Source organism: Physeter macrocephalus, chromosome 18 (assembly GCF_002837175.3).
Source record: "Physeter macrocephalus isolate SW-GA chromosome 18, ASM283717v5, whole genome shotgun sequence".
NCBI classification, from domain to species: domain Eukaryota; kingdom Metazoa; phylum Chordata; class Mammalia; order Artiodactyla; family Physeteridae; genus Physeter; species Physeter macrocephalus.
In genome coordinates, this window is record NC_041231.1 from 8422976 (window position 1) to 8437926 (window position 14951).

At 46.0% G+C, this 14951-nt stretch overlaps 1 protein-coding gene across 3 annotated transcripts in view; it reads right to left on the minus strand.

The window, feature by feature from the left end:
- The window catches only part of RBSN (rabenosyn, RAB effector), a 23774-nt gene extending 9277 nt beyond the window's left edge, over nucleotides 1–14497 (minus strand). For 2 of the 3 annotated variants that reach the window (XM_028479211.2, XM_028479210.2), the window contains exons 1-7: nucleotides 14160–14497; nucleotides 10128–10268; nucleotides 6965–7065; nucleotides 6003–6048; nucleotides 5731–5892; nucleotides 3200–3441; nucleotides 1395–1465 (exon numbers count right to left, since the gene is read on the minus strand). In XM_028479211.2, the coding sequence (XP_028335012.1) occupies nucleotides 1395–1465; nucleotides 3200–3441; nucleotides 5731–5892; nucleotides 6003–6048; nucleotides 6965–7065; nucleotides 10128–10268; nucleotides 14160–14307 (911 nt within the window). In that variant the 5' untranslated portion in view covers nucleotides 14308–14497. The remainder of the gene's footprint in view (nucleotides 1–1394; nucleotides 1466–3199; nucleotides 3442–5730; nucleotides 5893–6002; nucleotides 6049–6964; nucleotides 7066–10127; nucleotides 10269–14159) is intronic. The other variant, XM_028479212.2, reaches the window with a different exon arrangement.
- Nucleotides 14498–14951: the final 454 nt, after the last annotated feature.

The window sequence follows — 14951 nt, forward strand, 5'->3', positions numbered from 1 at the left end:
GTACCACAAAAAAAAAAAAAAAAAAAAAAAAAAAAAAAAAAAAAAACAAGTGACAATAATTGTGGGCAAGAATGTGGAGAAATTGTAAGTCTCATACACTGCTAATGGGAATGTAAAATGGTGCAGTCATTTTGGAAAACTGTCTGGCAATTCCTCAAAAAGTTAAACACAGAGTTACCAAATGACCCAAGAACGCCACTCCTAGGTATATACCCAAGAGAAATAAAAATATATGTCCACAAAACACCTATACATGAATATTCACAAAAGCATTATTCCCAAGCCAAAAGTGGAAAAACCCAAATGTTCACCAAGGGACTAATGGATAAACAAAATGTGGTCTACCCACACAGTGCCTTCATACAAAAGAAATGATGCACTGACACATGCTACAACAGGGATAAATCTTGAAAACTTTACATTATGTGAAAAAAGCCAGACACAAAAGATCATATATCGGGCTTCCCTGGTGGCGCGGTGGTTGAGAGTCCGCCTGCCAATGCAGGGGACACGGGTTCGTGCCCCGGTCCGGGAGGATCCCACATGCCATGGAGCGGCTAGGCCCGTGACCCATGGCCGCTGAGCCTGCGCGTCCGGAGCCTGTGCTCCACGACGGGAGAGGCCACAACAGTGAGAGGCCCGCGTACCACAAAAAAAAAAAAAAAAAAAAAAAAAAAAAAATCATATATCTATGATTCTATTTACATGAAATATCCAAACTAGGCAAATCCATAGACAGAAAGCAGACTAGTGGTTTCCAGAGAAAGGGAGAAGGAGCAGGGACCGCTAATGGCTATGGGGTTTCTTACTGGGATGATGAAAGTGTTTCAGAATTAAGACAGTGCTGATGGGTGTACAATTTTGTGAATGTTGTACTAAACGTGATGTGATGGTTGTACCAAAACCACTGAACTGTACACTTCAAACGGGTGAATTTTATGGTGTGTGAATTAAATCTTAATTTTAAAAGAAGAGACGGCACACTAGACGTGGCCCGAGGGCCGAAGTCGGCCAACCCCTGACCTAAAGGAAATGTCTGCTCTCAGCCCTGACACCTCAATGGCACCCTGAAGTGGCATCTACCTAGGCACAAGCATGAGGCATAGTGCCCTTGCTCACCACCAGATGCTGCACTTGGCAGTGGTGCTTACCATCCAAGGCCCTTCCTAAACCCGCTCAATCAGAAAAGCTGGGGTCACATGACTGAACATGACTACACAGGACTGTAACATGCACCCCAAAGAAATACAGATATGACGAAGATTCTCTGCAGTCGGTGACAGAAGAAAAGCCTGGGCAGAGTTAGGAATTTCATTTTCACCTACTAAAGAATTGACCTAAAATGCCAGAAGACAGTCACCACTAAATTAGTAAAACAGAGAGGAATAGCTTACTTTAATGATGCTGCCATCCTGATGTATTCAGGAGCTTTTTGGTCCACTTTCTCCATGCAAAGTCGTAATTTCTAAGAACAAAAAAGAAGAGGTGAGTTGTGCTCTCAAGGTACAGAAAAGCCTACCCAGAGGTTATGCTGAATCAACAGAGATGTATTTAAAATGTGCAGTTTTATAAAATGAAAAAAGTGCAGAGTGGTTTTTAGTTCTGTTTTGTTTTGTTTGTTGCTATCAATTTCCTGATTTAGACCTACTCTACAAGAAAACCTTGCAGGAAGGAAAGAAAGCGAGGGTGAACTCCCTGCACTGGCAGGCGGATTCTTAACCACTGTGCCACCAGGGAAGCCCGAGGGTGAACTTTTGACCGGATGTTTCTGAGAGGAGCAAGGCCTTCCAGGACACAAGCCATCTGAGTTTACCAAGGTAGAGAAAAGAAATTAGTTGCTATATCCTTTATCTGCCAGGTGACGCCAGATACCAGCACAAGGCACTGCCAGGGCTCACTTCAAAAAAGAAGGAAGCCAAAAGCATGGCAGCTATTTACAAAAATGAGTTATCATATCATGAGCTCCACATAAAGGATGGACAATGGCTACATCTGCAGCTCAGCAAGAGTTTAATTAACACCATTTCTAGCAGCCTCAGTATTTTCATGGTGGTTTCAGAAATAGAGCCACTGTGACCTGCAGAACTGCTACCAGTGACCATTCAGTCATCATCAGACCAAAACGCATCCCTCCTTGGGGCTTCCCTGGTGGTGCAGTGGTTAAGAATCCGCCTGCCGATACAGGGGACATGGGTTGGAGCCCTGGTCCAGGAAGATTCCACATGCCGCAGAGCAACTAAGCCCGTGCGCCACAACTACTGAGCCTGAGCTCTAGAGCCTGCGAGCCACAACTACTGAAGCCCACGTGCCACAACTACTGAAGCCCGCGTGCCGAGAGCAACAAGAGAAGCCACCACAACAAGAAGCCCACACGCACAACGAAGAGTAACCTCTGCTAGCTGCAACTAGAGAAAGCCCACGCACAGCAATGAAGCCCGACGCAGCCAAAAATAAATAAATAAATAAAATCTATTTTAAAAAAAGAAAAAAAGAACACACCCCTCTTCTGCTCAGTCTTGCACAAACTGCTTCCAATGCCCAGGCTAGTTTCCTCCTCCCCATTTCCTACCACCTCCCTGCCCAACCCCCACCTGGCTCATCCTTCTCATCTTGCAGGCCTCACCTGGCCATTAGGAGGCCGAGCCAGGCTCACACCCAGTCTGACTCTAAATCCCAGCTTCTGGCACCACACTCTGCTCCTTTAAAGCGGCATCTACTGAAGGCATTCCAGGGTTGCTGGTGGTAATGAGAGCTGAGGGATTTTTTTTTTTTTTTTTTTTTTGAGCTGAGGCATTTGAATGGACTTAAAAGAGGAAGCTCTAAGCCTCTGGGCAGTTTCTCAAACTCCCAAGTGAGTGTGGCAGGACTCTTCCAGCCCACTCCTCACCACCAGCTCCAGCTCCTGCCCACCCACAGAACTTGTCCACACCGCATGGCAACCACCCTTCCTCCTCTTGCCCCTGGGCCACAGAAGCCCCTAAACCTCCCGCTGTCAAGTGGGCATGGAAGGGCGAGGGAACAAGTTTGTTGCAACATACCCAGTGACTCTGACTCACCCAGGGCCCTACTAGTGCCCTCTGGCAGAAACTAAAAATGACTCAAAGGAATGACCTCCCAAAGCATTCTCCAAAATCTGCAGGCACGTGTATAACCAACAGCCAAACCTCTCGAATCAGACTCAAGGCCACACACGAATCACCTCGTAGAGCTTCACGATGTCAGGGGTGTGCTCCTTTTCATCGATCTGCTGCTCTCTCTTGAGTAGTGTGTCCTTGCAGTGTGTACAGCAGCGGATCCGGTCGTCATCCTTCTCGTCCAGGACAGAGCTCACGCTGCTCACGCTGCTGATACTAGCCCGGCGGGAGCCGTGGACACTGTTGGGTGACTGGCTGGGGCTGGTATGAGGGCTCAGGGAGTCCTTGCTGGCACTGGTGAGCTTGTCTGTAAAGCACAACACAGGACAGGCAGCAGTGAGCCCGCAGCTTCCAATCACCCCACCAGCGACGACAGCAGTGGAGTCCAACGGTGGGGATGGCACGAGAGCAGGCTCTGCCCACAGGCGAGAAGCACCCACACCTCTGCCTTCCCGGGCTCAGGCTCTGAGGTGGGATGGACGCCCAGTGCAGCCGCCAAAGAGCCAGGCAGCCTAGGACAGTCTGTCCTTGAGGCTCTGAAGCCCACCCGTAACCTGGCCTCACCACCTACTGCCCTGCTCCATCTGCCCCGTGCCTGAGACACAACCCAGGCTCTCCCTGGGCTACCCTCCACGGCCCTCCCCCATGCCCAAATGCCCGACTCCTACCCCTTCCAAAGCTCAGCTCAAATGGCACATCCTCCCAGAAGCACCCCCCAATTCCTTGAGGCAAAAACAATCTGCCTTTCTATCAGTTTCTACCACGTTGCCCCTCATGGAGCACTTCCCACTTTTCCCTGTAGTGATAGCTCTATGTACACCCCAGAGCTGCCCTAGGAATCTGTGATTCTGAGGGTAGAAACTGTCTTATTCATAGCTGCACCCCTATATTTTTTTCAACAGGGCCACCTCATAGCAGCTGCCCAGTAAATGTCAGTTAATTAGCCCAAAAGAAGGAAGGTGAAGAGTGTCCCCAAAACACAGCTTATAAAGTCTCAGGTAAGACAGGGAGTCGCCTCAGGGAGAAAGCGGAAGTATCAAGGTAATGCGAGCCCGCTGGACATCAAAGCTCGAAAGAGGAAGCGTCTGCTTCTGTCCCATGTTATCCAGACATCCTGCAGCCAACAGTACAGGCAGAGTCACCAGAACTCTCCAGGGTTGCAAAATCACCCCAAAAGTCCCAGAATTAGCCAAAACCCCATGAGATCATCTTTAGCAACGTTTAACCAGCTGAGATTCAAAGTTCTGGACCATTGGGACCACTGGGTTCCACCTAACCTTTACAGCCTCATTCCCACATTCTCAAGCAGTGTTTCACACCCCCAACTACTGTACCTGCTCAACTACTAACCTTCCCTGGGCCTTTCCACATCCCACACCTGTGCACCAGCTCTTCACCCTCCCCAGGATGCCTGCCTGCCCCACCTCTCTGCAGTCCCAGTTGTGTTTCAAGGCTCCTCTCAAACGTCACCTCCTGACCCTGAGCACCCACACTCTCACTCTTCTTCAGCCTCTGCAGCAGCCTCAGCAGCACTCAGTGGCTCTCATATTACGACATTACAGCCTGTTCTATATGACACTGAGCTGTCTGTGACTCTTTGCTCAAAGGAAAGGACTAGCCCGCTGCTCATTTTTCAAGACCATCTCCTACAGTCTCCTCTCAAAGCCTCACCTGCCACTTCAAGCAGAGCTGACAAAGATTCCATCAACTCGGGACTTCCCTGGTGGGGCAGTGGTTAAGAACCCACCTGCCAATGCAGGGGATACGGGTTCTAGCCCTGGTCCGGGAAGATCCCACATGCTGTGGAGCAACTAAGCCCGTGCACCACAACTACTGAGCCTGCACTCTAGAGCCCGCGAGCCAGAACTACTGAGCCCGCTCATCAGAACTACTGAAGCCCACGTGCCTAGAGCCCATGCTCCCTAGCAAGAGAAGCCACCATAATGAAAAAAGCCCGCGCACCACAACGAAGAGTAGCCCCTGCTCGCCGCAATTGGAGAAAGCCCGCTGGCAGCAATGAAGACCCAACACAGCCAAAAATAAATAAATAAATAAATTTATTAAAAAAAAAAAAAAGATTCTGTCAACTCTCCCACGTGCCTGACACAACTTCTCTCATCATACTTGTCTCTATAAAGCACTTGTTTGTGAGTGTGTCTCCCCTGCTGGGTGCTGGACTCCCTGAAGGAATGGATGATGCTTATAGACCAGATGTGGGCAAACAACAACCTGCAGGCCAAGTCCAGCCTGCTTTTGTATGGCCCTCAAGCTACATATGGTTTTTACACTTCAAAAAGGTTGTTTAAAACAGAAGAAATGTGACAGAGACCACATGTGAACCACAAAGCCTGAAATATTTACTACCTGATCTTTTATGGGAAAAGTTTGCCAACCTCTGTTACAGACCATTGAATCACTGGTCCCTAACACAGGGCCTAGGCTGTAATGGGCTTCAAGGAATAAACGAGTAAATGAATGAAGATCCCATGGGCCATTAATTTTTTAAAAAAGTCCCCCAAATCACCCAGTGGTAATTAGTAAACAAGTTAGTCTCAAAAGGATATCAGGGTCCAGGGCCCGCCTCCCCATCACCTACTTGCCAAGGGAAGGCTGATGAGCTCCATACACTTCTTGCACATAATAGACCCACAGAGGCGGCAGTGGTGGCGTCGGTTGCGGATGCTGAACTTATTCCCACAGTCTGGACAGAAGGGGACATCCTGGTCGTTGACCCAAGGCACCACGGACTTTTCTATTGCTTTGGGAAGAACAAAACAAAAACCAAACAAACATAAATGTAGGCCATTTTAAAAAGGAGATCTGGTCAAGAAGAAAGATAAAGAATAGAAGGAATGTGAGCAAAGTTACCTCGGATCTTCGCAGACTCAGTATTTGTTCTGTCAAATGCAGTGAGCTGACAAGGAGAAAAAAGTGCCAGAAGGAGTTAATCTGGTGGTGTATACACTTTCTACAGGCAGAGGCATCAAGTGGGAATGAGCACACCAGCATTGCTCAAGTCTTATCTGTCGTCTCCAACCCCAAAATGTCACAAAAACAACTTTGTGGGGGATAGAGTATTAGCTTTGCATCCAGAAGGTACCTCCCTTCGCATGACCCATTCCAATGTCTTTATTGTCAGTTATCCGCTTAAGCAATAACCAGGGGCAGGCAAGGGCACGGTGGGGTGGCTACTGAAAGCAACGGGAACCCCCCGATTCGCCAAAGTCCTCCTGGACAATGAAAGTGGTCACATATTTCTGCCCCACAAAGTACACATAAAGAACTGAACCCGTGTAGTTGCTGCCACGCCCACCAAACAACCCAGCTTATACACAACAAGCATTTCCAGGGTTAAAGTAAACAGAACGATCGTGGTATTGAAGACACACTCTTAAACCAACCACAGGACGAGAGGTTCCCACACTGCACACTGGCCCTGGCAGGGTACTCCTCACACGCCTGGTCACTAGCCTCTCTGTTTCCCATCACATGGTATCACACACTATGCCTCACTGCATGATTGTCCCTGGGACACCCAAACGAGGAAAGGATCTAAAGGCAGAAAGGCTGTCCAGTAGCCAAGTGGGCTTCATAGGAAGAAAAAGGGAAGCCGGATATGTGGCCCATCATCAACCCGGGCCACTACCTTCAGTAAAGCCAGCCCAGGCTAGAACCATCCACCGCGTCCCCTCAGCACAGCTCTAGGTGGGGCGCTTCCTTGCCAGCATCGGACATACACAATATACAAGACACATGCTACAGAAACGTAATTCTCTCCCCAGAAGATTTATACTTTCAGAAAAAAAGTGTTTTAAAACAAAAGAATTTACCTTCTCTAACCTGATTATTAATTTATTGACTTCAACGACATAGTGGTCAATTCTGGCAGCTCGGTGTTTTTTGAAGTCGGAAAGATGGCTTCTCACAGCACCTAGAAGGGGAGGTGGTGACATAAACGACTTGTCGTTTCCCTGAAGGAGCCTCTCTACCTTGAATTTCAAACATTCTAGGATTTTATTATATTTATCTATTTATTTATCTATCTATCTATCTATCGGCCACACCGTGCAGCATGTGGGATCTTAGTTCCCCAACCAGGGATTGAACCTGGGCCTCCTACGTTGGGAGCGTGGAGTCTTAACCACTGGACCGCCAGGGTAGTCCATTAGAGTCTTACTAAAAATTAAAAAACTAGAAAAGCAAATGGAAGAAAATTTGCTAAAATGTTAACTATGGTCACCTTGGGGCCACAAAGCATGATAGGAAAGACCTTAAGGACAGAGGCTGAACTCTGGAGCCAGCCTGTGCTCAAGTTTCAATTCTGCCACACAGTGTGACCTTGGACAAGTTCCTTAACCTCTCTGTAACTTGGAGTACAGAGGAAATGAGGAAAACAGTAGTACCTACTCCACAGGGCTGTTATCAGGACTAAAGAAGTTAAAATTTATAAAATCCTTAGAATACTGCCTGGCACGTGAATTTTTGTTAAATAAAAAGGCAGCAACATTATGGGCGATTTTTAAACATCTCATACTTTTCTGTACTTTTCAAAGCTGGTACAATACGGTTTTTCATCAGAATAAAAACAATCCTTCTCAAAATAGCCCCCAAAATGTAAACGCCAATAGATGCCCTTGGAGGAGGCTAGTTAAACTGGTAACTTCTCAGTCTAGCAGCCAAGACCCAGGACAAACCTCCTCACACAAATGGAACCAAGTAGCCTGTTGTCTCAGTGCATCTAAAATATAACCTGCTCAATCTCACCTCTTCAGAAGGCCAGCCCTGCCCCCCCAACCCTCCCAGCACTCAGTTCATTTCTTCCACCCAATGATGGCCTATTCATTTAGGTACTTTACCACAGGGGTCCCCAACCCATGACACACAGCAGGAGGTGAGTGGAAGGCAAGAGATTGAGCAAAGCTTCATCTGCAGCTCCCCATCGCTCCCCATCGCTCACATTACCGCCTGAACCATCCACCCTCCACCCCTGTCCATGGAAAAACTGTCTTCCTCGAAACCAGTCCCTGGTGCCAAAAAGGTTGGGGACCGCTGCTTTACCATATCTAGATTTTACGCTACACTCTTAACCATCCACGCTTTTCTTCTTCCCTAATCAACTTTAACACCTAATTAAATTTTAGTTTCGAATTTTTAGGAGTGACAATACACATTAACTTTTAAAATTTGCCATTCACTTGACCTTTTGTAATTTGTGACTTCCTTCAGTTGCTGAAACAGGCAAGTTAATCAGTAAATCACCTTGATAATTTAACACTGGCAATCATGAAATAAGCTATCAAAAAGCTAATAATTCATATGCTTGAAAAGTCTCCTTCATGTTTCTAATTGTCTTTCATATGTAACTCACAAATATATGCGTACAGTCTTATTTTTAAGCTATTTTTCTCCTGCGATAATGAAAATAAAATGTTTCCACTCTCCAACATGGTAGCCCCTAGCCACACATGGAGACTGAGCACTTAAAATGTGGCTAATGTGTGGTTGTGGAACTGACTTTTAATTTTATTTAACTTTAATTTATTTAAATTTAAATAGCCACATATAGTTAGTAGCTATCATACTGGATAGTGTAATTCTAGGACTTTCCTCTTCCAAAAAGACACATTCTGGAATTCCCTGGAGGTGCAGTGGTTAAGAATAGGCCTGCCAAGGCAGGGGACACGGGTTCGATACCTGGTCTGGGAAGATTCCACATTCTGCGGAGCAACTAAGCCCGTACGCCACAACTACTGAGGCTGTGCTCTAGAGCCCGCGAGCCACAACTACTGAGCCCACGTGCCACATCTCCTGAAGCCCGCACGCCTAGAGCCCATGCTCCGCAACAAGAGAAGCCACCGCAATGAGAAGCCCACGCACCACAAGGAAGAGTAGCCCCGCTCGCCGCAACTAAGGAAAGCGTGTGCGCGGCAACGAAGACCCGACACAGCCAAAAATAAAAGTAAATAAAATAAAAGACACATCCTGCAGCAGCACTATTTGGTAGATGACCCTAGGGTAAATATCACTTCCCTTCTTAGAGCCTGTTTTCAGACCTACAAATGAGCATCACTACCCTTTCTACCTCACAAGGCTTTTGTGAAAGGTGAACAAGATAATGAGTATCAAAGTATAATAAAGTACTATGGGACTTCCCTGGCAGTCCAATGGTTAAGACTCCGTACTTCCAATGCACGGGGCGCGGGTTCGATCCCTGGTTGGGGAACTAAGATCCCACGTGCCATGCAGAGCGGCCCCAAAACAAAACAAAGGATAATAAACTACTACGAAAGAATCATTATTGACCCATCGCATGGATAGAAAATACTATATTAATGATCACTATCATTCAACAGTTAAAGGACATGTAAGATTAGCTAGTTCAACTCCATGTGGCATGATCTTTTTGCTAAAAGCTTTACTGAGTTATCATTCAAACACATACAATTCACCATTTAAAGCATACAAATTCAATGGTTTTTAGTATATTGACAGGGTTGTGCAACCATCACCAAAATAAATTTTAGAACATTTTCATCATCCCGAAAAGGTGGTAATTTTGAGAGTAAGTAGATGATACCACAATTATATGCTTCAGAAAATTAAGCTGCATGAACCAGTGCTTCTCAGTAGGCAGGTAATCAATGTCTACACAAGAAGAGACAGCCCAGTCAATGGACTGCACCTGGGCTGATGTCAGAGACCTGGATTCCTACCCCAGTTCTGCAGTTTCCTAGCTGTCTGACGCCGGGAGGTCCCCATGGAGTTCAGTAAGGATTAAATGAGAGTCCACAAGTAAAGCATTTAACGCAGTGCCTAACACAAAGCAGAGGCCCTGCTCATTCTTGTCCATTTTCTCCCGCCACTAGAACACAAGGTCCCGGAGAAGCTTACAACCATTCTGATTTACCGGTGTCTCTTCAGCCAACTCTTAAAACATATAGATGTTCAATAAACATTTGCTGAACGAATGAACGAATGAAAAGAATTTCTTACCAAGCTCCTGGGGTTCCCACATGTAAGGATCAACCCCTCCATAGCTGAAAGACTCATATCCTTGGGTCCCTGATTCAGCTCGGTCATCTCCTTCTCGTTTCAACAGCCTGTTCTTTGCTTTCCTAGCCTTCTGGACAAGACCTTGAAAAATGGAACAAACACCATATGAATCCACAAAGATAACCCAGTAGAGAGTCAAGGTCCTATAGGAAGAGCACTTAAATTTCACCTATCAACAGGGTCCCAATGCATTTCACAGCTTCTCCTGTACCAGGGTTCTTTCATTATCTGAGGACATAAGTAGTATGAGGGAAGGAGGAAAACTTCTAGAATCACTGTCAACAATCCCATTTACTGGTCCAATTCCATCCTCCAGCCCATATACATTACAGGGATCTTGTTGCTTAAATCAATTATAAAGTTAAGGAGAGACTCAACTGCAGGCTGAGGAACATCAGCAAACCCTACCAGTAAATCGCTTCTGAAGTAGAGATTCTTGAACTCAAAGATCTGTACTTTAGCTATGTAGTATGTAGTATGGAAGGGAACTCTTGGGTCTGGGGTCCCATAAGAAAGCTGCAGACGGTGATGTCAGCAGTATTATTATGATTAACTCTAGTCTAAAATCCTAGGGCCATGAAAGATAAAAGAGACTACTTCAGGCAAAATTAAAGAATTTCAAGGACTGTAACAGCTCGGGACCAAGGAAGTACACAAGAGGAACTATGTGCTTCTTTGAGGACAAAAACGCCAAGTCAAGAGCTCGACAGGTAAAGAGAGAGAGCTAAATAGCAGGAATATGAGGACATTATGGTTTTATTTATTAATTTATTATTTGGTTGCATTGGGTCTTCATTGCTGCGCTCGGGCTTTCTCTAGTTGCGGCGAGCTAGGGCTACTCTTCATTGCGGTAGGCGGGCTTCTCATTGTGGTGGCTTCTCTTGTTGCAGAGCACCGACTCTAGGCACACAGGCTCAGCAGTTGTGGCTTGCAGGCTCTAGAGCTCAGGCTCAGTAGTTGTGGCGCTCGGGCTTAGTAATTGTGGCGCTCGGGCTTAGTTGCTCCGCGGCACGTGGGATCTTCCCGGACCAGGGCTCGAACCCGTGTCCCCTGCATTGGCAGGCGGATCCTTAACCGCTGCGCCACCAGGGAGTCCCAAGGACATTATGGAGAGTACAGTCCGTCCCCCGTAAGTCATTCCCTAACCTTGGGTCTTGCCTCCCACATTCCAGCAAGACAAATGGAATCAGAATCTTAATGAACACCGGAGTGTCTCCCAGATTTCAAGCTTCCTAAAAAAGAGGCTGATTAAAAGGAACAGAGAGAATGAGGAAAGTTAAATTCAACTGACAGCCCTTGCGTCCTGAAAAGGCTTTGTTAAAAAAAAATGCATCTCAGATAAGGCAAATGTCCTAGACACAAAATGGACTAGACACTGAATCCTTCCTGAAAGGTTTGGATGGCTTTTTTTATAGCAGAAGGTAGCTATAAAGTAAGCCTAGTGAAGGCACCAGGGAGACAATGGGCTATATACATAAATAGTTTCCCTCTGATGTAAGATACTGTGAGTTAGGAGAGAAAGTAGCCCATAACCTGCCCTTGTCAGGGATGGTGAGGCTAGTTTTAAGAGATTATGCTAGAGTTAGAACCAAAGCTTGAGCCAACCAAAGAAGGTCCTTCTTGCAGCCTTCCATTTTAACGGACACTAAACAGAGAATTAGAAATGCCCTTCCTAATAAAAGCAGGCTTTAGTGCTCGCAGCCCGGCCCCTTAGCTAACATCATCTTTGAGAGTTATTTCCAGTCCCAGGTTTTCCAAGAGCCCACAACAAGCCAAGTAAAGGAAGCAGAGGTAGGAGGAAAGAACTCCACCTGAAGAAGTAGTTTCCAATATCTGATCGGCCCAAAGCATTTCTTCAACTCAGTACCATGTTTCTCCTTTTCGTTAGTGAAAAGAAAGCCCAAGTCTTGACTTCTTGCAAATGTTTTGTGATTATGAGCTACATGAAAGAAAAGGGGACTAAAATCTAGGTGCCTTATTCATTTTGCCTGTCTTCCCCTCACAGCCAAAGCAGCAGGACATTCACTGTCTCTCAAAGGAGGCAGAAACAGAAAAGCAGAGGGAAAACAGACACTGACAGAAAAGAGAAACTAAATTTGATAACTCCCAGTCTCTCTCCAGCTAGTACTCAGGATCAACCCTCACTTCGTTTCAGTCAGCAGCAGAAGGTCCTATATCTGTTATTCCCTCGATAATCTTACACATTTTTCCCCTAATACAAGGGCAGTCATCACAGGAATGTGAGAACATTCTCTAACCTCTCCACTCACTGGCATCAAAGTTTCAGTGATATCATGGTATATGACTCAGTTGAGCTGGCACTAAGACTAGATGCTCACTGAAAATCATGGAGGCCCTTCAGTTATCCAAAGGACACTTAGACAATCAGTTCCTTCGTTTGATAGTTTTCCAGCTGCAGTGCATGCTGTGACTGGAATACAGGGCCTCACCTCATCAGTGATGCCACGTGCAAAGAGCAGCATTAGGCTTAGAGGTGATGGACGACATGGGGTCAAGGCCTACCTCTGTCAATTCCTATCTGACCTTGGATAAGTCCCTCTACATCTCTGAGCCTCACTTTTTCTCTATAAAATGAGACCAACATCTTCCTGCAGGGTTCTTGGGAGAGTCAAATGAAATAACAATGTATGTGAAAGAGCATACATTTCTCTTTTTTTTTCTTTTTTTGTCTCCTCAGAGTTATGACTCTGCTCCAGCCTCTATAGCCAGAAGCCACCTAGTCCATTGCAGCCTTCAGGATTTTGAAAATGTTTTACTTTGTCATATTTTTTTTTTTTTTTTTTTGGGGGTATGCGGGCCTCCCTCTGCTGTGGCCTCTCCCGTGGCGGGGCACAGGCTCCGGACGCGCAGGCTCAGCGGCCATGGCTCACGGGCCCAGCCGCTCGGCGGCACGTGGGATCTTCCCAGACCGGGGCGCAAACCCGGTTCCCCTGCATCGGCAGGCGGACGCGCAACCACCGCGCCACCAGGGAAGCCCTACTTTGTCATATTTTTGACAGAAGTTATAAATGTTAATACTTTCAACAACTCTTTTTTTCTGAACTGAAAAGTGAGACATGGAGTGAGACTTTTATTACAAGGGGCATGTGACTCACATGTGTGGAGGCCAGAGTCCACTTAGAAATACATGGATCATTCCTTTCTCTCCCACCCAACAAAGAACTGTGAATACAGCAATAGACCTTTTTAATCTCACTGCCTTCAGAAATGTGGCCAGCTATTAACTGAATCACTAGGAAAGTGAATTCCAGAGCACGAGCATCATACATAGGGGTTAGAATCTGAAGTCCAGGAAATGAATAATCTGTATAGCAAAAATTACTTTGAAAAATTCTTTCTGCAACCCTCCAGGACCTGAGGGTCCTTGGAAGCTCAAAAACCAAGTTTGAACTTTTTGGGTTTAACTCCTTATATTTCAACCATAATCTTCCTTTTCCTGTGCTGCAGAGGACAAGGTCTAGTTGAAGAAGTAAGGATGGTAGGAAGGCTTGAATTTGTGACAGGTAAATGGGTGTACAGTGTGCCTCCACTTACAGAGCAAAGGAAAGGAATTCCACCCCAAACCTCTTAGGCTGGCAGTTAGGTAATTCAAACATTCTAGCAAGAGACAGCAGAGGACAGTAATTACACTAACTGGGTTCAAAGCCGGGCTCTACCTCACTTTGCAGCTTCAGGCAAGTTATCTCTGTGTCTAATCTGTGTCTGGTATCCTCATCAGTAAGATGGGGCTCAGAGTCACATAGTTATCGTGAGAATTAAATGAAATTAATACATTGGAAGATTCTGAATAATGCCTGGCACATGGAAAGCACTAGAAATATGTTCTCTATTATTATTAATTTCATATTGTTTATCATATTACGGTGGCAACACGGTAGCTGATGAAAACCATCCCACGGGTTAAAGCTCCCAGTGACAAAATGAGATAAGCAGAAAATCCCTGCCTCTTACTTTTAATTTGCCCTTTGACATCACCGTCTTCCCCGGAGTGTTCTTCCTCATAATGTGACTGCAGGTGATAGAAAGACTGCAGGTCCTTCAGGCACAAAGGGCAGAGGAAGCCCTCTCTCACTTCCCCTGGGTCATCCAGAGAAGCCATGGCAGTGTCACTCTCAACCCCTGCAAGGCAGGGTCCTCATGCCAAGAGTCAGCTTGATTCCTCCACAAGAGACAAGGGATCCGCAGCATTAGCTTAACCAAGCAGCACACAGGTGATGGGGAAGTGGCATCACCGCCCTGGATGAGGTATCCTCTCTGGAGTAGGAGTCCTAAAAAAGGAAAGAAGCGGGGGGCGGGGGGAACCAATTCAGGCAAATTAGCAGCAATTGAGAATTTTCCTTGTTCTTTTCACAGTTCAGGAAAGGTACTTAACATTTTTCAGGGCAAGTTTGAGAACACAAACTGCTTTCTCGAATCCTTAGACCAAAACACAAAACTTTCTAACATATGAGAACATCACTGGATGATGGCAACTCAGTGAAAGGGAAAGCACAGATTCTTGAAGATAAGAAAGGAAAATACAACTTCAACAGTACACACAATACCAAGGCAATTCACTAACATTCATTCCAATGATCCAGCTTCATAATCTATATTCCACTTTAGCTGCTGGGGAAACGCCTGAAATAGTTATCAACAAGCACAAATTTTTATTTGACTCTCTTTACCTTGACCATTTATTCAACTACATATATGGAGCTCTCGCACCTCTGTCAAAAAGGCACTGATGTAAAAGGGATAGCG